Source organism: Struthio camelus, chromosome 4 (genome assembly GCF_040807025.1).
Source record: "Struthio camelus isolate bStrCam1 chromosome 4, bStrCam1.hap1, whole genome shotgun sequence".
NCBI classification, from domain to species: Eukaryota; Metazoa; Chordata; class Aves; order Struthioniformes; family Struthionidae; genus Struthio; species Struthio camelus.
In genome coordinates this window covers 38,246,129-38,272,293 of record NC_090945.1, presented here as the reverse complement: position 1 = coordinate 38,272,293, position 26,165 = coordinate 38,246,129, and the positions used below count along the sequence as shown (strand labels likewise).

The 26,165-nt window shown below is 38.5% G+C and overlaps 1 protein-coding gene and 1 long non-coding RNA gene across 33 annotated transcripts in view; one reads left to right on the top strand and one right to left on the bottom strand.

The window, feature by feature from the left end:
* The window catches only part of FBXW7 (F-box and WD repeat domain containing 7), a 191,148-nt gene that overhangs the window by 155,443 nt on the left and 9,540 nt on the right, over positions 1–26,165 (top strand). For 3 of the 4 annotated variants that reach the window (XM_068942291.1, XM_068942292.1, XM_068942290.1), the window contains exons 3-9: positions 3,957–4,039; positions 6,208–6,349; positions 13,592–13,726; positions 18,183–18,306; positions 20,299–20,435; positions 22,184–22,297; positions 25,515–25,696. In XM_068942291.1, coding sequence (XP_068798392.1) covers positions 3,957–4,039; positions 6,208–6,349; positions 13,592–13,726; positions 18,183–18,306; positions 20,299–20,435; positions 22,184–22,297; positions 25,515–25,696 — 917 coding nt within the window. Of the gene's footprint in view, positions 1–1,327; positions 1,569–3,956; positions 4,040–6,207; positions 6,350–13,591; positions 13,727–18,182; positions 18,307–20,298; positions 20,436–22,183; positions 22,298–25,514; positions 25,697–26,165 lie in introns of those variants that run through there. The other variant, XM_068942294.1, reaches the window with a different exon arrangement.
* LOC104145532 (uncharacterized) overlaps positions 3,665–26,165 on the bottom strand; it is a 251,341-nt gene continuing 228,840 nt past the window's right edge. For 24 of the 29 annotated variants that reach the window (XR_011140963.1, XR_011140966.1, XR_011140984.1 and 21 more), the window contains one exon: positions 17,919–18,280. This is a non-coding gene — a long non-coding RNA (uncharacterized lncRNA). Of the gene's footprint in view, positions 4,140–6,390; positions 6,479–8,586; positions 10,215–17,918; positions 18,281–26,165 lie in introns of those variants that run through there. The other 5 variants (XR_011140969.1, XR_011140967.1, XR_011140968.1 and 2 more) reach the window with 4 other exon arrangements.

The following is a 26,165-nucleotide window of genomic DNA, read 5'->3' as shown; positions in this document are numbered from 1 at the left end:
AAGTAATAATACATCTGAGAGTTTTTTTTTTTTTTAAGTATTAATGAAGCTGGAGGGTCCTATAAAAAGTATTTCTCCTCCTTTGGATATGTGTAACTTCTCTCCTTGTTTGTAGCACTTTGGGTGATAAAGCAAGAGACGGTTCCCCCTCCCCAAATCAAAAGGCGCTGACTGCACGTTGGCTTCTGCTTGCGTGCATCAGCGTGGAGGGCTGCAGAGCGCCTCCAGCTTCCCCCGCATCTGGCAAAAATTGGAGGTGAACGTTGCTTCTTCAGGTCGTGTTCTCTGCACTGCTGACTACTTGGGCAGAAAACTTTCCAGAAAGGAAAGGAGAGAAAAAAAAAAAAAGGCAGCAGCTGGAGTTCCTGTCGGCACAGAGAAGCTGCGCCAGCTGCTGCTGCTTGGCTGCAGGTACCTGCCTGTGAGCCCCACCGCACGCCGGGGACTTCGGTGCCCTTGAGTAGAGGCATAGGGGTGAAGGCAACAGGCGTTATTGATGTGCACGAGGCAGGAAGTGGCTGAGAAAGGCGCAATTACTTTCTTAAAGAAGCAATTATCCTTAAGGCTTCAGCGAAGCGTAGGCGCGAGTCCTTGGCGGGGAGAGCCGCGGCCTGGCGCCGGGCGAGGAGCCGCGCGTGTGCGCAGGCTGCTCCAGGTGCGCCGGCCCGGCGGCGCTCGGGGAAAACCGGCACGGCCGCCGCAGCTTAGCCACGGGGATCGGGAATTAGTATTTTAATGAACATTACATAATCGTCGGGCTGGGGTGTTGCAACTCCCGAATCCGCCAAACCGGTTTATTCTGCTGTTTAGCCAATAGAAGGTATTTCAGCAGCTTTTTTTTTTTAATTTTTTTTTTTCCGGGCAAGCTGCGGCGTATGCCACGCTATTTTAAACCGGCTGCGCTCCGGGAGGACCGGTCTGCGCCCGCCGCATGCCGCCATGCGAGAGCGCGGCCGGGCTTGCCGGCCGTAATCCCCCTTAGCGGCAACGAGCTCGTCCGCCCCGGCGGGAGAACCGCGGGGAGGACGCGGAGCGAGCCCGCCCGCCCGCTCGCCGCCGTTGCGAGGGCGGAATAAAAAGAGCCCCCGTGCGTGGCCGTTACCCGCCGGCGGGTAACGGGTAACGGCCTCCCCCCGCCTCGCGCGGCGAGTAACGGCCGCGCGGCACTCCCCCCCCCCCCACCCCCCCGCAGTGCCGCGCGCCGCCGCCGCCGCCGCCGGGCGCGCTGCGGAGGCGGGAGGGGGCGGGGCGGGGCGGGCGGGCCGGCGACAGCAGCGAGCCGGGCTCGGCGCGGGCAGCGCAGCGCAGGGCAGGGCCGGGCGGGCAGAGCCGCCCCCGCGCCCCGGCCCCGCCGGGGTCCCCCCGCTGCCGCCGCCGTCGCCTCCGCCGCTGCGCCGCCGCGCCCGAGCATGTCGGCGCGGGAGGCGGTGACCTACCTGCCGGAGACGGGGCTGTTCTGCCAACGGCTGCCCGGGCGCCGGCCGCGCGCCGCGCCGCCGCCGCGCAAGGGGAAGCGCGCCGCCGCCGCCATGGGCTTCTACGGCGCCCTGAAGATGATCTTCTACAAAGTGAGTAAGGCGCTGCGCGCCCGCGGAAAGGGGGAGGGGGGGCGGAGGAGGGGGGGGAGCGCCCCCGCGCGGAGCCGGCGGCGCTGGCCGGGCGGGAGCCGCAGTGCCGGGCTGCGCGGCGCCGGCCGCCCTCCGGGTCGTCGTCGTCCCCCGTCCCCGCCGCCCCTCTCCCGCAGTCTCAATTATTTCAATAAATCAGCGCTGTCTGAAGGGCGCGTGTTTTCTTAGCGAGGGGCTAAATGTTCACAGGGGTGTTTTGCTCGGGTGTTTCTGGTTTTGAGGCGCACGAATTCCGTGCCGATGCCTAAATCCTGTCGCTAGACCCGTCTGCTGTGGAGAAAGTTTTATCGTCTTCGTGTGGCAAACGGCGTTTTTCGCCACGTATTTATTTAGCATCCTCTGAGATGCTGAAAGTCTGTACGTGTCAGGGACCTGATGAGAAAGTTCCCTAAAATGCGTGGCGGAGGGGGGTGGAAAGCAGGAAAATCGGCGAAATTGTCATTAGGCAAATAAATCAACAACTGCATGTTGTTTTCCTTGTTACCGCGAATGAGTAAATTATTGTAACTGCTTATACTACTGCAGGCTTGGTACTTCTTATTTTTAACGTGTCCTTTTGAAAAACTGCATCTCCTTCTTTTGAGAACCAGAAGAGAAATATAGCAGTTGGTATGGCGATAATCTCTCAGAAAGATGAGCTGAAAATAAAAATTTTCCCTTAACAGAAAAATCGTTACTGAAAAGTCTGTCATAAAAAACTGAAATAGATGCTAAAGCACATCTTATTTAGGCTTCCAGTACATTTGCTGGCTTGCTAGTCCAGTACAGTGATAAAAGATGGTATCTGTTATTTTTTGCAATGATTACAACGGATTTTCTTGGGGGAGGTGCAGGGGGCTCCTCTTCTTGGGGTGCGGGGAAGCAGTGGGGATGAGGGTGGTGGCGTGGATCCCTGTGAGGCGGCTCCGATTTAACGTTTGCATGGTGAAACGCTCTGAGAGCGTCCCATGTGAGGCACCGGCAAGAAAACAAGGCTAGAAGGCAAGCTTTTCTGGTTGTGTTCTAGCTGATACTGTAAAAATGAGAATAGTTACCTCTAGTTATAATTCCTTTGTAACCATTAGCAAAACAAAACACAAAATCTTCAATGTCTGGTTTTGAGGAAAGCTGTAAATACACAGGTATTTTAAAAGTTAAAAAACCAAACCAAACCAAACCAAACTGTATGCAACTTAAGCTTCAGAGGATCCTGTTTGTTTTAGGCCAGTGGATTAATACAATAAATGTTTAGATAAATGTTATATTCTAACACAGCATCCAAGGAGAATGAATCAATGTTACGTGCAAGATGTCAACTTTTAAACTATATATCTTAAATATTAAATTTTGAAAAAAGGAGAAAAATAATAAAATCTAAATTGTTACGCAGGTAGTTTATGCGTTTTGCAGCTCACAGTTCTAAACGTCAGTAAGTAGCCTCCTGCTGGTTAAAGTGTTTTGTATATCACATCTAAAAAGAAAAAAAGACCACCAACAAAAAAAGCCTAGAAATTCCGTTTGTCATAAATACATCTCATTGAGTCCAAGAACCTGTGGTTAAAGATTACCTAAGTATGTAGAAAGTAATCTTTATTTATCTGACTGGATAAATATGTCTTTCACTGGTTCCCATCTCTTTGGTAATTTTTGCAGACTGGTTTCCCCTTTTAGCAGCTGCCCTGCTCATTATTTGTTTTTGATCATATGTGATTGTGGATGACGTTCACGACCGAGATTTAGTGTTTTTCATCCTTACCCTTTTTGTAAAAATGCCTGCTAATCTTTCAATCAATTTTACTACAGTTTTATAAATGTTTTCAATATGCAACTTTAAAATAAAGGTTTAGACAAAGAAATGATGCATTTGACTATTCTTTCTAGTGCCTAAAATGAACGTTTGGTTCAATGCAGACAGGTTAGCTAAATTTTAACCATTTCCATGAAACTTTTGTGTTCAGGTTCATTGCTAACTCTTAAGTTGAAGGGGTTTGGTTTCATTTTTCCCCTCTTTGGAGAGAAGAGAGAGAACAGTTTAGTAAATAAACCAACGCACAGTTGTGCACGCTTTTTAATATTTGAAACTTGGACATCAAAAGAATGTTGTTCCGATATTTTTTGGACCCCTAAGCACCATAATACTCAACGTACACCGTATAAAAACACCTATCAAATATTACTAGTTGAAGAGAAACTAAAACATTACTTTAAATTATCTTATGAATGTTAACTTTGTTGAAATTCAAAATTAAAGTGAAAGGTAAACATGTATTTATTTTACAGAAGCATGCATGAGTAAGGCTGGTCACGTAAACTAAATCCATGCTGTTACTCTTTTCCCTCACCTTGCAGATGAAGAGAAAGTTGGACCATGGCTCCGAGGTCCGTTCTTTCTCTCTGGGAAAGAAACCCTGCAAAGTCTCAGAATACACAAGGTAATTAAAGGCGATAAGAGATCACTGGATCAGGATTCTTGTATATATCCTGTCTTTCCAATTTCTCAGCCTGATTCACAGCTCCTCTTAAGGTTAAGCACTGTAAAGTAGAAGAAGGGGTGGTATCAATTTTCATATGCTGCTTAGCTCATTTAAATTATGAAAACTGAAGATGAGTTTTAATGAAGTAGTCAGACTTGTGTTTCTTCTGTTGAGGTTTGTGTTTAATTCTTAATATAGTATGCTGATTCACTTAGAGACTTTTAGAGGGCAGAATTCCTAAGAATATGTATAGAATCAATCAATTTTTTTAAAAGAGACATAGTGATAAACCCTAAGACTGTTACAAACTGCGATCAAATGTATCGTTTTGCTATGGCAACAGGAATGAGAGAATGGAAATGTATGTAGGCAGAGCAGACCATCTGATCTTAACAGGAACACACATGTACTTGTTATCCACAATATGAAATTATTAAGGGTTCTGGTCTGCTTCCTTACTGCTCCTAAATGGTACCATATTGCACAAATAACTGCAGTTATTTTGGAAGACTCCTTGCAGAGTAAAGCACCACTAAACATGAGAAGTGGTGGTACAGTAGGGCTCTGGTGGTACAATAGGGCTCTGGATACACGCATTAACAACTGCATTTCTTACTACAGAGTTGCCATAACAATTGTTTTCTGATGTTATACTGCGTTCCATGGTTTTTGAGTTTACACCACTATACGTTTTTTCCCAGGAACAGGTATCAGCCCTCCTACAAGCATTGTGCTTGCCACCTAACACTGGTCGGGGATGTTAAGTTTCATTTGAATACATTATCATAGTACTCAATCAGCAATGGATCTTTTAAAAGTAATGTGTATTTTATTCTTCCTCTTTTAAGAGATTTATCAGATGATGTGTGAAAAGTTAGGATAACATGGGAAAACAGGTTCCATGATAGCTTTTCAGATGTGTAGACACTGCGTCAGAGAAAAAAAGACCATGTCTAGTTGCTGAGAAACATGTGTTACAGCTTCCATATCTCCCTCAATTTGGTAGCTTTTCTAGGTTTTTAAATTTGATGGAATAACACTCTTGTTTGGCTACAAGTTCTTCACGTGATACACGGTTCTCTGCACTTGTGTAAAAGTAAACAATTTGGAAACTAAAAGAGTATACCTTTTGTCAAGTGTATCAGTCAGATTCAAAAGAAGCACTGCATTTGGCCTGCTTCCCCAGAAATCTGACTGGCTGTTTCAGGCGAATGAAAGCATACAAAAAAAATAAAATATGAACAAAAACCTTGTCCTTTAATCTCGTGTCAAAGGAAAGAGACTTTTACTTTTAGTTCCTGTTATGAATAACTATTTTTGACTGAGAACTACTTCACAGCAGAAGGAATTAAAATAAACTGTAACTCTTCTACTGTGGAAAGCTCAAGGCTATGTATTGCTCAGATCCAATACAAGCCAAATTTAAGAGCCTTTACTTTGGAGCCTAAATGATGGGCCTTTTTGCTGGACCGCTGTACGAGTGATAAGAATGAGTGAGCTGTAAAAATACATTTTATTTTAAAAAAATGCTTTCTATTATCATTACTTGGATTTTGAGTCACTGTCAGCATAAAAAACCTTTAATATCTGAAATGGCTCAATATTAATAGCTCTTTGTCAACAAAATATATTAAGAGATAAAAATAGATTTTTTTTTTTTTCAATTTGGCAGCGAGGCAGCAGTAGTGCATTTCACGTATAGATGAGACTGTGAACTCTGGTTTCCTACATCACTAGTTTGAAGGCACAAAGGGAGCCCAGAAGGAAAGGAAATATTCTAGAGAGGAAAAAAAATATGTATACATGCATCTTTTTAGAAACCCTGCTGGCCAGTAAATGCAGTGGTATTTTTTTTAGCTTTGAAGGATGACCCCCATTTCCCATCTCTACCTGGAAGATTAGTACTGCAATGGCAGAAACACGCGAATTGATGAAAGCGTGGAAACTGACCCCTTGAATGGCCAACAGAATATTTTTCATGTTGTTGCCTTGGTAACTTTGCATAAAGTTAAAGACTTCATTGTAATTAATAATTGCAACTTCTATACTAGATTTCTTTTTCTGCAACAGACTTACAAATTTTCCTTAATGTTTTATTTGTGGCTTTAACTTTATTTGTATTACAGTACTACGGGGCTGGTGCCATGCTCTGCTACACCTACCACTTTTGGGGACCTGAGGGCAGCCAATGGACAAGGACAGCAACGTCGCCGCATTACGTCTGTGCAGCCACCTACAGGCCTCCAGGAATGGCTGAAAATGTTTCAGGTAACCAGTGCTTAGAGAAATAAACTTCTGAAAGAGCTTACCTCTGTGATTTAAGTAAAAGGCTGCTTCAGTAGAGGTAGTCAGTCTGTTCAATATATCTTAGAATGTATCTGTCACTGATTTCGTGTGCTGTTGAAAACATGAATGGTCATCAACTTCAAGGAAGTATGGTTGCCCATTTCAGCTAGTTACTGTCCAGATTCACAATAAATGCTATTTTCTCGGGTTTCTGAACAAAATAGCTGCTACTGTTCAGTACTTTCACATTTTCTGCAAATTCTGTCCAACATGTAATGGCTGCCTCCGTGACCTCAAGCTAACGTGAGACATTTTCACTTGGAGACTAGTAAGAGTTAAGAGCGTGGTTTGCTGTAGTGTAGGTACAGCACTAAATTTGTCGTCAAGTCTTTCTCTCTTCTAAGAGAGAAAGATATAATTAACAAAATATCTCAGATTAAAAGGAAACTTGAGTGTGTATTTTTGCTGATCTTTGAATCCTGAATGCAACGTTTGCTGGTGAATGAATGTACACATGAAAGGTGGGGGAAAAGGCTTTTCTGTGTCCTTGTCCTTCAAACAGTCTAAAACTTGTTCAGAGGAAAAAAAAGGTGTGAAAGACCGTAGTATGCACCACTTGTACAGGTGGATACTGAACTCTGCATGGATGCCAATTTAATAATAACTAAGTTAATTTTGTGTGTGTTAATACAAATACAGTTTTGCATTGGCCTGTGTTCTGACTGCATAAGCTGTGTCACGGAGCTGTCTTAGTATGCGGTTTTGCTATGTATTTTTAAGAAGTGTGCAGGAGTCTTAGTCATTGACTTGAAAAATGAAAATATTATTTGGTGGTATCTTGAGCAGGAAACTGTTTCTTCTAAAAAACATTTTCAAAAGGAATAAATCACCTATACGGGCATTGTTTCATTTATTACTAACAGGAGTTTTCAGAGATAAAACAACAATATGGTTGACGTTATAGTGAATGTACAGTTTTGCAGGCAGAAGTGTGCTTTTGGATGCACACTGCCACATGATACAGTTGACCTTGATAAATATCAATTTTGAACATTAAAACAGTAATGTACAACTCCGTCCCTCTGTTTTTACATATTTCAAGTCTGTTTAAAACAGTGGCAGTTTGGAATTAGATGTTCTTGTATTTATCACTCAGTTTCTTTTACGTATTCAAATTTAACTATTAACGATGTATCTTTATTAAAACTGTTCCTAGAAATATGTCTTTTTTTAACCCTTAAGAATCATTTTCGAGTGGTACTTTGTATCTATGATAATAACTATAACGCTACGTTGTATTTTAACATTTCGTTAATGTAAAAGCCTTTGCACTAACAAAAGCTATTTTATTTGTTATCTTAGATGCTTAACTTTCTCACATAAGATCACTAATTATCAATCATTCCATAGTTTAGAAAAAGATTATGAAAGGCTGAAAGTTTGACAGAGTGGTGCGAGTGCTCTTGGCAGTAAAAACAAGGCTATCAGCTGTTTCGTCCCATATAGGAAAAGAAGTCTGCGAGCCTGTGGAAATTTTGCCTCTAACTAGGTTGTTATTATTTTAGGCTCACAAATTTTGGTTTAGTAATGGAAAAACCATGTTCTAATAAATATATAATTAGATTCTATAAGCTTTTCAAAATACTCAGCTGCAGTATTAAATTCCTGAATTCTGATCTGGACTCTTGAGAGAGAGGGCTGTTTCATAACTGGAGATCATCTAGTAGCACGTACTGATTACTTCTATCACTTAGCTTTTTTTTGTATTCACAAAAGGAGGGTCCCTTATTTTAGAACGAAAAGCTTTCAAAGCCATGTAGCTGCATTTCCATGCTACATCTCCTTGGCTAACGCCAAGCGACCTCCCTCTTTTGTGTTTATTTTCCATGTGAAATTTACTTGCTAAAGAAAAAAAAAAGGGGACGAATCTTAAACAGCCAAATGATAAAACCATAGCCTTAAAGTAGGGGGAGCTAATTGCCCAAAGGGTTGTAATTAAATGGTACACGTAGCAGCATTCTTGCAATACAAAGTTTTTCTCATCTGGAAACAGAAATGAGAGGACTTTTCTTCTTTATGTACTTTATGCCTGCTAAACGTGTTTAAAAGCACTGTCTTATTTCATATGAAAATACGTTTCTGATCAATTTTGAAGCTTTATTTCCAGGAGCACATTTGCTGGACATGGGTACTGTTTCAAGGTCCTTTGGCATAGAAGCTGACAGTAACAAGGGATACTCAGCTATAATGATTCGGAGGTCTCCCACCTGAACACTGGCATTGGATCATTCTTCTCTGCTATTTTTTCAAATTAAAAACTGAGACTACTCTTCAAATTACAAGAAAACTGAAGATGTCCCTTAAAGATCCTTTTTTATATTATTGCTGCTGTTACTGGACTTAGGTCAGCTAGATAATGTATTTTGAACATGATAAAAACTAATGCGGAAAGGAGAAATGATTGGAAAAGTATTTGCATTTCCCCCTTGAAAACGGAGTTGTATATTGATTCCAATAGGATTTTAGTTTAGAAACAAAAATAGAAAAGCACTGTGATAGGCCTTTACATTTAAATCCTTTCAATCTATGTATTTATTTATTCTGTTTTGCGATCACTCTTGGCTTCAGGTCCTTAGGTTTTAATATCCACTGTAATATTTTTAAAACTGAGTGCCCAAGCATATCTTTACAAGATTTTTTTCTTTTACAAGAAACTTTATCTTATTTGGAGCAGAAAATATTTTTAAGTTACCACCAAATTACTTGCCATTAAAAAACATCTACTTCATGCTGAACTCAGTCAGAGACAGTACTGCTTTAGATACTAAATTCTACCTTTTTGTCTTCTTTCATCCTACTTCACATACATAGTATTGTGTTTTATGTATTTAATGTGATCAGCATTTCGAATTTTCTTGGAATAAGTTGAGTGGGTACACGGTGTTGTTGAAAACTTGTTCCATACACAATATGTGGAGGCAATCACTTTGAGTAGCTAGTGGACACTGTTATTTTGCCTGAAATCGGAAGCCTTTTTTCTTCAGTGGTTTAGATAGTGCACATCTTAAGACATCATCAGCTTTTTAAAAAGCCTTTTGCCACTTTTGGCTGGCAAGAGTCCTATTTCTTTTCTTTCACTTAAACAATTGGCTACGCCACCTTAATTCAAATTAGTTACTTAGAGTTCTCCAGTCCTTCCTCTTATTTGAAGGAGGCAGTAAAAATAACCAGTATTGCAGCATTTTCTGCTTAATACTCTTTCAGGACTTATTCAAGTTTCTGATATTTATGTGCAGCCCCCCTACCCGGAATGGGAAGATCCACATGACAACATACTGCCTTTGGCTGCCTCTCCATTAACGTTTTGGTTCAGAGCAGTAGTGCAGATTTAGAGCAAATCCCCTGATTATCCCTGCTCGTTTCACATTGGTTTGGGTCTTGGGGCAGTTTCAGTGTATATGAACTATACTTCTTTCAGAGGAAACTCCACCTGAAGCTGCTGCCTAACCTGTGACAGGGCCACGCAGGTCTGAACCAGCCACTGCTCCTCTGCACAAGTTCAAAGTATGTGCGGTGCAGACAATTCAGCCCTGGGGACCAGACTGCTCTGGACGAGATCTCAGATATTGGTCAATACAGGGGCCTCACCACCAGCTGCTCTTGAACCACTCCTATCCTACCAAAAGACTTGCTGATGTAGACCATCTTTGTTGCAGTGGATCGTGCTTATGTGCCGTTTTTATCCAAACCAAGATACCGTCAAGATGGAGGGTTGACAGTGTTCTCTGTAACTAATGCAAGATTCTGTTATGCCTTCAGGATCGGCAAGAGCCCTTTCCACAGGTCTCTGTAAAACAACAGACCTCCATTAATGGAATTCAGTAATAGTGAACAGTTATTTAGATTAACATAAAGCTGTTTGGTATGCCTGAAAAAGAAAGGAAAGGTGTTTAAACATAGCAGTAGGGAAAATGAAGAGAGAGTTTTCAAGTAGGTAGTGCCATGGTTGCGGTTACCTGCATACTGAATGATGGAATGGGGTATGAACAGCCACAAGGCTCGGGCTGACGAAATCAAGTCCTCCCCCACCTCCTGAGGGAACTGGGGGTACTGTTTGTTGAGGAATCTCAAATCTTTCAAGAGCAGATCAGTAGCAACACTCCCTGCTGGGTTTCCAAGGGGTATGTGAATGAATTCTGGGTTAATTTTTTCTAGAAAAACCCTTGCCCATCATAAAAACTTTATTTTAATTTTACTTCAAAATTAAACTTGATTTTTCAAGATCAGAAAAATTAATTATGCAGATGTGTTTTAAGGATATAGCATATTCCTTACAAAGATCTTCAATTTAAAGGGAATCACCTGGCAGAGATCCAAGGAATCTGGGCGCTATACCAAGTGTCTCAGAGCTCTCTGGTCATCTCAGATGTTTGAAACTTTGCAAATGGTTTGGCACCCATGTAGTTTTTTCTCTTCTCGGACCTGAGTTGTTTGCTGTTGTTTCTCATAAAAGCCACACACTTATTCCCTCACTTCTCTGTCTCTGCTCAATGTGTGCTACATGCAATTTTTTGCAAACAAGTCAAGCTAGGGGGTTCAGAAATGCTAATGTACTAGGGGTAAAGTCATGCCTTCGTTAACAGAAACAGTTGTGTTTATCTGACAAGACTACTCACTTCATCAAAATTTTCCATGCTAAACATCTCCCTCAGAGACCCCTTACTGACTGTAGTTGGGGGTTTGTTTGTCTAAGGGAAAGACTAAGGGGACAATGGCCTACAGAAAACATCTTTTAGCAGCTGATTACTTAAAAGAGAGCCCGTAGCCATCCCCTAAAGATGAATGGACAGATGAAAAATGGTGCTGCTCTTATTCATCAGCATCTCTTTCCCAGGACATCTTTTCTGTTCAGTTTTGCATTGTATTTTAAAAACAGAAATGCATATGTATAAGAAAGTTACAGATTAAAATAATGTAGAATGGAATTATTAATTAATAGCATGTTCACAACTGCAACAAATGTTTGCCACAGCAAAAAACAATGGTATTCAGGTTGAGTTACTTTAATTTATTAAATACAGCTGCTTATGAATTCAGTAGAATGACCTTGGAAATTTATATTATGAGAAAGTAACACAGGTATTATTTCCCCTTTTTATTCTCCTAAATTCAAGCACTGCTGACAGATAAGATTAAATCTGCCAAAAAATTGTCCATAATATCAACTAAGCTTTGGGATAATGAAACAAACAACAATTGGAAAGTTGGTGAGATAAACAGTTCTTCTGTGCATGATTTACAGAGAACTGTTCTTTGATGGAAATGTTTCTATTGAAAGAAATTTACAATAAGAGCTGTTTATAACAGCACCTCTGTAACTTACGCTAAGAGATTTTTCTTTGTTTCTTTTTAACATTGTAAGATGCTGGATATGAGACACACAAATGCATATCTCATATTGTGAAAGTACATACACATATGGGGTATTTTCCTGTTAGCTTACACCATCTTACCAGTTGCCAACAGTGTGTGTAAAAGGCCTGGGTCATAGGAATTTCCTTCCACTCCAAGGTATGGTTCTCCAGGAGGGTGTGCAGATGGTATCCTTACGTATCGCTGTGCACCCAGGACAACCTTTTTGTTTCTTTTTATTTTGTTAAATCCTGTTAGTGATTTCAGTTACTCCTGCACTTGCTGTAGAGCAAGAGCACGGAAGTGATGTAAGTAGGTTCCTACACGCTGGCTGCTTTGTCCTAACTGTCCAGGCACCTGCTCACGCCATAACTAAATCAGCTTGAAGTTGCTTGCACTGAACTGATGGAATGGGGTGATCTGAAAGGCGAGGAGGTCATCATTTGGGTAAATGATACTTTTTTTGACATTCTGAATATTTTGACGTTTTAATTAGAGAGGGAGAAATAATGCAACATGATCTTTCTACATCAAGTAAAGCAGGGTATTCATATAGTTTTTATTCACCTTGAAAAACTCCATCCTCTCCTTAACTTGCCTCATTGTTCTCCAGAAACTTTTTAACATACAAATGCTGTAGGATTGTGGAGAATAAAGTTAATAGTCAGAATCAAATCCAGAGAACAGCAGTTGACCAATAAGAGTCCTGAGGTACATGGCAGAGCAGTACAGACATCTTAATTCTAATGCGCTTTTTTTTTTTAATTTCAGTTAGCCTCTTACCATAACTGTGACATAATTTGTATGTGCTAATTTACTTGTAAATGTCACGCTAGAAGACATTCAAGAATATGAATGTGAATCTGTTCTCAAAAACTGTGATGTCTCATTTTCTCTCCTCTCTAAAGCTTTATTCATGCTCTAATTCTGTTGCTAAATCAGTTAGCAGTCTGTTGTTTTTTCCTTTAGAAATTATTTTTTCTTCAAATTGTTTTTGCATAACAAATCAAAACCCTTTGATGAGCACAGAAGTTTTAAGACATGCTTGTCAGATGTGCAGTATAATCAGTTATTATTATTATTTTTTTTTACAAATGATGCTGTTAATCTGCTAAACTCTCAGATGAGTGCCTTATTAAAATCTTCAAATTTTGTGATGCCCATTAGTAAAAATGTGAAGTAAGAAAATTACCAGTCAAAATTCCCTGTTTATTCACTTGAATAAATTGATATTTACAAAATATATGTTGGTTTACAGCCAGGATTCTGAAATACAGCACTGTCACTTAGGGACATAAGAGTTGTAATAAGCAGGCAGTGAGCCTTTTTCTAGAAAGTGTCTTGTCTTTCCTTTATTATCGTTTCATTTAAATTTTTGGTCTACGTGACGAAAAGGTTAAAAGTTAAAAGTTATGATCTTACTTGAATGTATGGGAGAGAGAGAAAGTACTGTTGCAACCCCTTTATTGTCAGTAATACGTGCCTAGAGTTCATCAATTAAAAAGCAACTTGATTAATTTAATTATTATCTGTGTAATTGCTAATTTTTGTATGTGTGTATATAACAAATCCTTTCTTAGCTTAAGAATCAGTATAGTAATTTTGAAAATTTTGTGTAGATTAAACTTCTCATTTTTCTGTAATTAACACAAGCATTTATCCTGCTGCCTTTTTATATGTTTGTATATAGGTCTGCAAGGAAACTTAACTTGCCTGTTTTTCAAACCAACAACACTTATTAATGATTAGTGTAAAACAAACTGGTGTATTAAACTAAACTTATTCTTTCCTTTTTTTTCTCCCTCCTTGCAGAGCTGGAGTGGACCAGAGAAATTACTTGCTTTAGATGAACTTATTGATAGTTGTGAACCAACACAAGTAAAACACATGATGCAAGTGATAGAGCCCCAGTTTCAGAGAGACTTCATTTCCTTGCTCCCAAAAGAGGTGAGAAAAATTGGTTAACAGGGGACAATGCAGTGCGTTATCTGCCACCTTCTAAATACTTCTGTGCTAATTATGACATTTGTTTTTTGTCTACTTAGTGCTGTAAAGTGATGTTAGAGGGCTGCAAGTTGATACACTGTCATAATATAACAACTGTAATTTCAGGTTAAGATACATTTATATTTCAGTAATCTTTCAGATACTAGGAGATGTGGCCAACTCCTTTAAACAAACCTCCAGTGGCTTTAAAAATACCTATGTATCTTAATTGGGCTGACTGTGCTTATTATTTTGAGAACTAATTCTTTTAGAGCATGCACACACACAATTTCCTCTGGATACAAGAAGTCACTGCACGTTGTTCTGTAAGTATATTGTTTAATGCACTGTGGGTTTTTTGTTTTTTTTTTTGTGAATACTGTCTTTGAGTTTATTTTAAACAACCTGAGCACTAAAGACCCTGCAAAAGAAAAGAAAAGTAAAACCAGAAAACCCTTTTTTTGCTAAGGGTAGAGCCAAATCCTAGTTAAGCAGGTATCTTGCAGTATGTTCTTTGACTACATATCAGGTATGTTGTGTCAGGTTAAACAGAAACTAAGATTTCAATTTAAATGTTTGTGGGTTTTAGCATGTGCAACTAAATATCACCCACAGCAGAATAACTCTTCATATCTTTACAACTAGAACATGGGAGTGGATATGCAAGTTTACAAATCTAGTCTGCTACAGTTATTAGAATGAATAAATGTCAGTTTATTTAGAAATGATATGTCTGACCCCAAATAATTTTCAGGAATGGGAACTAGTTTTGTTGTTTGGAGTGGGGAGGAAGTTCATTTTGTTTTTTCAGATCTACTACATGTTGCGTTTCTCTTGTGAAAATTTTCATAATGAGTTTTGGTATTTGTAAGTCTTCATTTACTAACACATTTGAAATCAAGCTCTTACAGATACTCTGTTGATAGTATTTGGTTGTTATGTTTGATGTGATCTTATTAACCATGAAGACTGTTTTGTATCTCCATTTCTTGATGTTCTTTTTGGAGTGTATTCTATTTTTGAAATACTTAGATGTAAATTACTCTTCCTTCCTTTTATACGCTATCATATCTTCACGAATTAGGAAATGTCACAGACTTCCCTTGGGTTTTGCTACTTAGCTTTTATTAGGGTTGGAAGATATTTATGCCATAAATATTAACGTAGTATACATGATAGGAGATGAATATTTACAGAAACAATTTCTGTGGTAGCCGCCTTCATCTACTTAGAGGATACAGAGCTGGGGGGACGGAGTGCTATAGTAAGACCTCTACCTTGCTGCCATATTTCTAGGGAAGCTGCCCAAAGCAGCCTTAGTGCAGAAGCAGCGGAAGGAAGCAGCACTTTGTCTTTTGAGAACGTAGAAGATATTTTGTCACTTCTGCACTTAACTAAATCTGGAAATTGAATTCATGTAATAAGGAATAATTCACAGTTCAGTTGCCTTTGCATGATTTAGTGGCAAAACTAACCCAAATACGACTAGCAATCTAGTCATGTTGTGACTAGTGATCGTGTTATGTTATTTCAGTTTAGCAATGTCTTCACAGAAAAGGTATGCTCTTTAGCTGTAAAACTCTTTACCTTTTCTTTATTTTTCTTGATTCCACTTTAAACCACTTGTGTTTAATTTAATTTATTTTTAGTGTTCTTTCTTGCCTGTTGAAACCAGAATATTGTCAGGTACTTAGTTTCATGAAAGGCTGACTTCAACAGTTAAGCTGGCTTAAGAAATCATTTTTCCCTCCTCATCCCCAGTCCCTGCCATCCTGTCACTAGAATTAACCGAGTTAAACACACAAACAAAAAAAAACGTCAGCACCAAATTATCCCTACCATCTCCTCTCCTTTTTGAAGATTATTGTTAACCCCAATTTCTTAAGTGATTCTGATGTATGGCTCTCCCTCTCCTCAGCTACTCAAGCTAGATCAAATAGGGGGTGACAAACTGAGCTGTGGGGGCAAGAAGAGGCTGGTAGGGTCAGTAATTCTGTAAACAGTCTTCCCTATCAAAGCCAGTATCCTGTGAAAATACGCTGAGTTGTCTCTCTGCATTAATACCTATGGCTATCTGCAGTACTGTCATATGTAATGCTGTGATTTTCTTTTAGCTTAGCAGAACATGAAGATGATTTGGACAGGAGGGCTCTCCTTCAAAGATGTATTCAGCAATAGAAAGACAGTACTTAATACCTGAATAACCAAGCAAATGTTTGTTTTCCTTCTGAGGAAACATGCAGTCAAACAGTTAATCTCAAGTGGATATTCCTGTTTTTCTTCTGAGACATGAGAAATAACCATTGAAATTGCCAGTTTCTGAAAACCAGGTCTAGCAATTGACCAAAGAAATTTTGTGGGTGCCATGTGTGTGTGAATGAAAGAGAGAGTGAGAGACATCATTTGGTATAGTTAACATTACAAAGGAGAGTAGTCCTTAAGTACATTTGAGTTAAAGGCCATCTAGATCTTTGCTACCTGAAGTTTTCTTGGGACTAGATCCATGAACTGAGACAAAGGAACATTGTCTTCTTTTTGGCACTGCTAATCCTAAAGTCAACTGTGGACTGTGTTGACCCCAGTATATTTAGCCATATATAGTCTACATGATGCCACCCATATGTAATCTGTTTTAAAATGAGTTTTAATTAACAACATCTTCAGCAAATGTCCATACCTGTATAGACAGGACATATATTTAACAAAGCCTTCTGTCAGTTAAAGAACATCCCGCATAACGGATAGAATCTATGTTATGTTTGAGTTTTGCTGTATGTAAGACTATCTGATATGAGTTAGGAAAGACCACTTCTTAAATCATTTTGTGTATCAAGAATTAAGGACAGAAAGTCTAAAAGGGCAGGTCCAGTTTCTGCCCTTGTAATAGAGATTTTCACCCCAGATGCTAAATTCTGACTCCAAAACTGAGCAGGGACATAATGACTATTCCTGCGCTTTATAGCTGGGGATGCATCAAGGGATCTACCGTGTAACTTAAGACGCAGACCCCTCAAATGTGGAACTCTTAAGTACTTGATGTGAGCTGCAGGTGATGACTTGCAGACAAGGTATATGTGCAATCAAAACATAAACAGTTTTGGCATACTGTGTTTTTATTTCCTGCCCAGTCACTGAGTGGTCTAGATTAGTAAAAGTAAATGCTTCTCCTGTAATAAGGTCAAAAATCTGCTGAGGTCAACAGCCTACAGTTATGACTTCCTTTCTGAATTTCAGTCTGTGCTTGTTTGAAGGGAAAATTCTATTTATATATAATATAACTCCAGCTAAAAAAAAAATAAAAAAAAAAATATATATAAATCCTAAACAGAAAGAAATATGTCAAACAGAAGTAAAATGGATGATCTGATTTCCCTGACAACTTTTACATCCTCGTAGTTACTGACAGAGCCCAATATTTCAGAACGTGAATAGTTCTGTGTTTCACTTATTTATCAGTATCGTTGCCTCTGCAGAGTTTTTATCTATGGAAAGGGCTTACCTGCCACTTATCTACATTTTTATTTTCAATAACTGGAAGATGCATCACTCCTACCCAGTGGAAAAACTGTAGTTATTCATGATACCATTAAAGATATTGGTTTCTGTATTTTAGGTTGTGTTTTAGATGCTTCTGCCACTGTTCAGGACTCCAACACATAGGAAGATTCATGTGGAGATTTTTCAGGTTTTATCATGGTCGTTATATGGCTTAGCCCAGTCAACCGAGGTCTCAATTCTTTCAATAACCTCTAATTTTATCACATGGAGAAGCCTAGCTTCAGTTCATCAGTTCAGTGCTTACTGGGATTTCACGTATCTGTTTGGTAACACACTGAGTACAGTATCAAAGTCACATATTTCAATTCCTTCAGCATCCAAGTCCGTAAAGCTCCGTGTAACATCACTTAAGAATATTTTTACATTCTAGTCAGAAAATGAGCAATAGGCATGCTGGATTTTCTCCAGCGATAGGCTACTTTTGAACTCAAGTACACATAGTATTTACTTTTCTGTATTCAGGTATACCGAGTGGCATTATTCATCACAGCATTCCATTTGCTCATATTGTGGTTAGGGTATATTCTGGTTAAACTCACAAAATAACTTCTCCTGGTACGTTTATTAGTTCAAATAACTCAATTATTTCAATATATCTGTTAATGGTTGAAAGCAATATGGATTACTTTATTTAAAAAAAAAATCATAGCAGCCAGTCATTTCACCTAGTTTGTTGTAAATAATCTACATTTTTCATATTATCTGTATGGATTTAGTTCCTTCAAATGACTGTTATATTTTTCATGTGCCCACTGGAATCAACTGTAGCTCTGTTAAGTTTCTGGGATAGTTTATTAATACGTTATTTCAGTTTTCTCCTTAAAAACAATACAGAAAATACGCTTCCTTTTTTTTACAGCTGGCACTGTATGTACTGTCATTCCTGGAACCCAGGGACCTTCTGCAGGCAGCCCAGACATGCCGTTACTGGAGAATTCTGGCTGAAGATAATCTTCTCTGGAGAGAGAAATGCAAAGAGGAGGGTAAGGCTAAGCAAAAAGATGAATGTAACGGTCAAAGTGTTGCTGTCATAAGCAGTGCACATCTGGGGCATTTATGTTCATGTACATAATAAGCTTAAAGTTTTAAGAAGGGAATTTAGGTGACTTTAAATTTACTGCTAGTGATGCCTCAACCTGTGTGGTACATATCTTTGTTGAAACTAGGGAGTAGAAATAATCCATGGAGTACTAGAAATGAAGCGTGTGTGTGTGTATATATATACATATATACATATACACATACATATATACATACATACATATATGTATATATATATATAAAGTATAGTGAGTATATGTTTTTAAAATAAAATATTATTGCTTTTTTTAAGGATTATTTTTATTCAAAATAAAAAGAAAGCAAGTAAAAGCTGAAATGTAAAAACGACAGAAATATCATCTTGCAGATTGTAAATAATATGAAGAAAAATTGATGTGTAGTGGTAAGGTGGAAAGGAGGATAGTGTAATTTCATGTCAGCTGTAAGAAACTTAACAAAGAAATTTCATGGTTGGGGCTGGGGGAGAAAATATATAACTTGATTGCGTAGAGAGGAACACACGTTCCACAAGCCGCACTAATGGCACCTGCTCATGCCAGATCAAGAGAATATGGTGCTTCAGCAGTAATATGAGTGGGCAAGACAAGGCTCCCAGGACTGTGGACACATATTTGAAAACATGAAAAAATAAAATTAAATCTTTATGCAGAATTACATGAACAAGAAATCAGTTGGGGGCGGGGGGGCAGAGCACATTCATGTGACCTTAGAACAGTATTCTTGCACAAACACAAGTATCTGCCCAGTCTGCTTTAGAGTACTCAGAGACAATGACTTGTGAAGGGTCTATGCAAAGGCGTTAAAAAAGGTGACAATATGAATGTAACTGGTATTTTTGAGGGAGCCTAAATTAATGAGTTGTTCTTTTGCAGCAGAAACCAGGTGTATAACCTTTTAAATCTTTTCTAAAGAGTCTCCTCTCAACGAATTTCATTGAGCCTACAGTAAGAAAGAGGACAGAATGAGGAAAAAAGGCAATGGTTGAGAGGGGAATGATTCTACATTTGTGAGCTTAGGAGTGTTAGTAACTACGATTAGGCATGAGAGCACAGACAAACAAAACAAGAGTTTAGACTGTAAGGTGCTCAGGCATATGAAGGAGCAGTTCATTCAAGACTTGCAGATAGAAGCACCAGAAAAGGATGTAGCAGGAGAGAAGAGTGACATCCACATACTGTCAAGACTTGTGCTAGTAGTGAGATGCGTAGAGAGAACAGGTGCACAGAAAAGATAAATGGGCCAGAAAAGGAATCGTAGGAAAAGGTGTAGTAGCAAGGATAAAGCAAAGCACCTACCTCTTTAGCGTAAATACAGAAAGGGAGTAGCTATACTTAAATTCAAGCCAGGGAGAGGACTATGCCAAAAGCACATAGCCTTTTGAATCAAAACAAGAATTAACAGATGGTATTATCAAGAGCGAGAGTCTAAGAAAGATGATGAAGATGCATGACCAGAGAGGAGTGGTAGTTCTTTGGCCTACAGAAAGGAAAGTTTATTTTTTGAAGGGCTTTGAAAGGAGAGTACAGGTGGTTATGGGGTTTGCTGTAGAGTACCCATTTGAAAAAGGCAATGTTCTGCTACAGTTCTCTCCGAAAAAGGAATCCAAACACAAGCTAGTAGATTGCTAGCAAAGAATGAGGAATGATAGCATTTTCAACCACCTGATAAGGATAACAATTATGCTTAAAAGACAAGGGAAGATGTAGTAGAGTTGAGGGGCAGGGTGGTGTCACTGGCAAAAAATGCAAATGTTGGCATGCAGAAGACCAGCAGAGTTCTCTTAGGAGGTCGTTGGGTCAATGTAGCATTTGATTTCAATGGACTGTAAAGGTTTGGGAGGGAGAGTAGCTGCTTGATTTGGGGTAGACTTATCCTCCTTACCCCTTGCCCCCTTTCTTTTTAATTCATTTTAGGGATTGATGAACCATTACATATCAAGAGAAGGAAAGTAATAAAACCAGGCTTTATACATAGTCCGTGGAAAAGTGCGTACATTAGGCAACACAGAATTGATACCAACTGGCGGCGAGGGGAACTTAAATCTCCTAAGGTAAGTTTCTGAGTTATGTACAAGGTGCCATGAATAAACAGGTTCCACCCTTAGGCTTTTATTTGTTTGTTTATTTGTCTTGTTTTTTGGTTTTGGGGTTTTTTTTTGTTTTGTTTTGCATGGGACAAGCCAGACCATCAATGCACAGAAAACCATAACCTTGTTACAGGGAAACAGTAATTTATGTTTTATTGTACCCTGTTTTTAAAATAATTTCTGAGCACCTTATTAGCCAAGCAAAATGTGATTCTTCTTTGTACAGCAGAATTCCTTCACTGCCACCTTAAAAACTGTATAATATAATCTGGTGAATGCCTATGCATATATCAGTCTTTATGAAGGAGATGATTATAGTCTCAGAGACGTGATGGGAAATACTTAAGCATACAGGTGCGCACGTGCATGCGCACACAGACACGTATGTTTGTAGAGCTGTGCCATGTCCCAATATGAAAATATTTCAGAACTATTCTGCGATCATTTCATGCTTTGTTTTCATAGATACTGTGTACACATGGAGCAGCACAGGACAGTAACTTCATTCCTTGTTAAGATTTTTCTGTTTTTTAAAATGTTGAAATATTTTAATGACGTTGACACTGCAGTCTTATTACATCTTTTCTAATACAAAGATATGAAGCAATACTTTTAACCTCTTGTAAAATAACATACCAACAGTCTAATCATACCTGGTAATGAATAACTAGCCAGAAACATGAACTAAAAACAGACTCAAATCCTTTTAGTCCCTAAATACCCTATTTTCTGGATTATTGTTCCACAGAATAATAAAAATGAGAACAAAGAAATTCCTTTTAAAAACCTATGCATATATCCTGCTGTTTATTTGGCCATGCCTTACGTACATCTATGGCAGCGGTTCAGTATTTCTTGCCTTGATACGCCACATCGAGTTATCTTGGAGTTATTACTACAATTACAGCCCTAGGCATTATCCAAATGCCCATGTCCGTTGTATGAATGTTTTGAAAAGTATTCAGATACATTAAATAAAAAAAATTCCTCGTCTTATGTATTCTGATAAGCATTTTTACCTGTGTTGCAGTAAAATATACTGAACTGCAGCTTTCCCGTATCAAACACAGAAAATAGCATTTCTATGAAGTAACATTCCAATCCACGTTCTCAGCACATTAAATTACTACTTTTGTTTGTACTTAATTGAGTTATGGTTTTTATGGTTTTATAGTTTTTGACTTTGCTGCTGCCTGGCATTTAATAGATAGATTACAGTGCTTTGTAAGGAAAAAAAAGTATATCTATTTCAGCCTTGACCATAAAAGTGCAAATAAGCAGCAAATAATAGAACCTCATCCTTTTTTTTTTTTAAGATTGAAATAACTCTTAAAAGGTAAAAGTCTGAAAAAAAATGTAATTAAAAAAATAAAGAAACAAGGAAATAACTGCAGAGGAATTGAGCAATGTCCAGCTACTAATTTATCGTATTTCTATCAGCGATTTATCCTGGAACATTTTAGAAGATTTAAAATAACTGTAGTGTACTTGATAAGCAATGCAATATTATTCGATGAAGAAGGAAAATACCTTCCTTGCTCTCAGCTGGCAGTAAATTAGACTTGACACACGGGATTAAGGGACCTTATTATTTTTGAAGCAACTCTAGCATTTCGTAATTTATGAATCAGAATAGCACTTTGTTTTTCCTGCTTATCCCTAATCTCTTGGGTCAAGTTGTGAATGTACATTTTTATGTTCTTCGTTGTCAGGTGCTCAAAGGTCATGATGATCACGTGATCACATGCCTTCAATTCTGCGGTAATCGAATAGTGAGTGGCTCAGATGACAACACATTAAAAGTTTGGTCAGCAGTTACAGGCAAGGTAAGTTGATTATTTCTGCTGAATTTATTACAAATGAGCTAGTGGTCGAGCACTGGTATGTCAAAAATACAATTTCATTAGACCACACTGCAGAGTGGTCTTGTCTCATACAAGAATTAGAAAAAATACTAGTAAACATTTGGGTCATCTTTTCCTACACAGAAACGAGTCTAGTTCAAAAAAGTCACCTTGATGTGAAATTACAATGCTGCTCATGTTACTGTTGGCATATATCCTTGTTCTCTTGGCAATTCCTCTATTCTTGTGGAGTCATTTGTGACATGGATTCTAGAGAATTTGGACAGATACGTTACTTTATATTTCTTAAAGCTTAATTTAGCCTGCCTTTACCCTTCTGCATCTCTCTTTCTCTCCTGTCTTCTACCATTCTTTCTGCTGTTTTAAAGTTATTGAAAAGGTGCGTTCATTTTACTGGCTCTTGTCTTCAAGTACACACTTTGGTTTTTTCTTTCTAAGCTGCTATATTGGTAAGCTACCAAAAAAAAAAACCATAACTTGCTTTAGGTTTAAATATTTCCTGTTAAATTAGATCCAGCCCAGGCAGGAATTTAATAAGCTTCAATAATTTAATTTTGGCTTAGAGAAGCAAAACAGAGTATGTGCAATCAAAAAGACTGTACCAAACATTTCACTCATGTTCGAACATCACATCTACTCAACACACAGTTTTTGTTTTAAGGTGACTGACCATACTCCAAGTGTATAGAAAGGCCTCAGGGAAATAGTACTTTTTTCTTCTAAACTAGTGTTGTGTAACTTGGTTTGTCTTAACGGTACAGTTATACCAACAACAGGACAGCTATTGAGGATAACATGTTTAAGATGTAAAAGGTATCATCTACTTTATAATGTTCAAGTTGAATGTATTAAGCATTTGTCTTTGTGTGCCTAGTTCCTTGGCAGGACTGTAAATACTACTTTGGGAAAAAATAAAATTAAAAGCAGTAGGCAGCCTCACCCTACCTCTCTAGGCTTCCCTACAAGAAACTGTCTAGTGAAGGAACCTGTGTTAAAATTAACATTTTTTTTATTGAAAAGGGCAGGCTAACCTCAAATGAAAAATATTTGCTATGTACCTACCACCCTCTCAAAAGCAAAATATTCCTTTAATACTTAATCATACTAGCATGACTTATCTAAATTTTACATTTAGTATTTTTTTGAAAGCAATTACAAATCCTACTGTGGACTATTTACCCCAAACCTTAAGGAGAGCTAAAAATAATATGTGAAAGAAGGAAGATTGCTGTATTAGCCCTCACGCTTACTGATACTGAAGAATTAATGACGTAAATTAAAAAAAACTTAAAGGTTGATTTGTGCAAATTAATGTGACTAGAATATTCCCCGGATACTCAAGAGGTGTTAACAAGTACCCAAAATAAGGATTCTGTCTGCTTACTGCTTTAGAAGGACGATTTCTTAAGATATGAGCAAATCAGTGAAATCGGTTTGGGGGCTGTTTAAAAATATTTTTGCTAGATGCTGAAAGAGCCAGAATCAAAGGAAGCTGAATTCTTTAAAAACAGCAGCAATCTCATTTAGAGAAAACGTGAAGATCAGCTATGAACTGAAAAGGAGGAAATTGATAGCAGTGAATTAAACTGGAAGCCAGGAAAACTGGTAAGAAATGTTAAAGAACAGGAAATCTATGCACAGTAAACAAAAGTAGGGAACTTTTCAAATATGTTAGAAAGAAAAGGATTTTAACAACAGAAACTAGTTGAACTGTCACTGATGTAGAAGAGATTTTTGGTATTTCTGCTCTGTTTTTTGAGAAAATTCATGTGATATAAATACAGCATGCAGTGATGATAAAACAGTTTATTTCAGCAGAAACTCGCAGGATGTTAACTACTACCAAAGGCAGGTATTTTTATTACAGTTGATCCAGAGAGCTACCTGAGGAATGCAATTGGGTTTTTTCTGAAAGGTACTAGAGTCCTGGAGAAGATCCAAAAGATTGGCAGAACGCTAAAATGTGTCAATATTTAAATGGTGGAAACTGAAGGACTGGCTAATTAGCTCAGATAAAAAATATTGGACTACTCGAAGAGGAGTCAACTAACAGTTAAGGAAGGGCCATGAAAATTAATGCCACTCAGCATTAGATTACAGAATAAGAGACTATCAGTGTCTTGACCTCTTTTCTTGTGCAGTTAGGTTTGACAGATAAAGTAATAGAGCTGAAATAGATGGCTATGTGTATTACAAGGCTGTATCCTGCGACACAATTTAAAAAGGAGCAATGCAAAAATCAACATGGCACATATTTAAATAGGTTGGAAAGCAGGTAATTAATAGGTATTATGTTGTTAATGTAAAAGCAAAATCTTAAATGGAGTGTGTTTCTAGTCAGGTTTTGCAAGGATCTTTTCTTATCTGTACTAATTATCACAGTGATTGTTGCTTAAATATATATATATACACACACATATATACATACATATATACATATATATATTTATATATAAAAATAAATCACTGATAAGGAATACAAACTGAGAGACAAGAGACAAATCATTGTTCCAGAGTGATCTAGGTTTTATAGCTGTTGGTGTGAGCAAACAAGATTTCTACATGGTAAAAAAAAAAAGAAAAATAAAAAAGTGTCGTGCATTTAGGATCAAAGAAGGTAGGCCATGCTTATGTAACACGAGCATCTCTCCTAGGCATGGGGTACGTTTGAAACGTGATTTCAAAGTATTAAAGCTGTAGGTACAGCTTACAGCATGTTTTTTTTTTTTTTGATAACAAAAGTAGAAAAATAAAACAGCAGTAGATGGTTTATGTATTGGTGGTAAAACTACTTGTTTTACTTCCCTCTAGTCCTAACATTTACGTTTCAAAAAAATACTAGGAGAAAAACTGCAGTGACTCAGAAAAAAGACTCACTCAAGGCTGCAAGAACATGCCTTGTAGTGAGAAATTTGGAAAGACAGTCTAGTTTATCAAAAGAAAGATTATAGGGATGCTTCATCATATCATCAAAGTACCAACAATAGATAGAGAAATTTGATGAGTGTTATCTAAAAGATGGGATTTTTTTAGTTCAATTATGAAGCAATCTCTGGGAGTCTTCTGGCTTATTCTAGATGAGCCAGACTACTGCTATCTCACAGATTACCTTTTTTGGATTATGCATGCCTTATATTTCCCTTCAACTCTGTCAACTAATCAAAATATGTATTTTCAGTGTTTGAGAACACTAGTTGGGCACACAGGCGGAGTCTGGTCATCACAGATGAGGGACAATATCATCATCAGCGGATCTACAGACCGAACGCTGAAAGTCTGGAATGCTGAAACTGGAGAATGCATACATACTTTGTATGGACATACCTCTACTGTGCGTTGTATGCACCTCCACGAGAAAAGGTAAGTGCTTACTACAGTCACAGTTTGGCTTATAATTTCCACTACATTTATTGAATTCCAGAATGGTTCAGATCAGAAGGGCCCTCTGGAAATCCTCTAGTCCAACCCCCCCCCCACCCCCCCCCGTGCTCAAGGGGGGTCACCTAAAGCAGGTATCCCAAGACGATGTCCAGATGGCTTTTGAATATCTCCAGGGATGGAGACTCCACAACCTCTCTGGGCAATTTGTTCCCAAGTTCAACCACCCTCACAGTGAAGAAGTGTGTTCTGCTGTTCAAACAGAATTTCCTGTGTTTTGATTTGTGCCCATTGCCTCTTGTCCTGTCACTGGACACCACTGAGAACAGTCTGGCTCCTCCTTCTTTACACCTTCCATTCAGGTATTTCTACACATGGATAAGATCCCCCTGAGCATTCACTTCTCTAGGCTGAACAGTCCCAGCTCTCCTGATCTCTCCTTATATGAGAG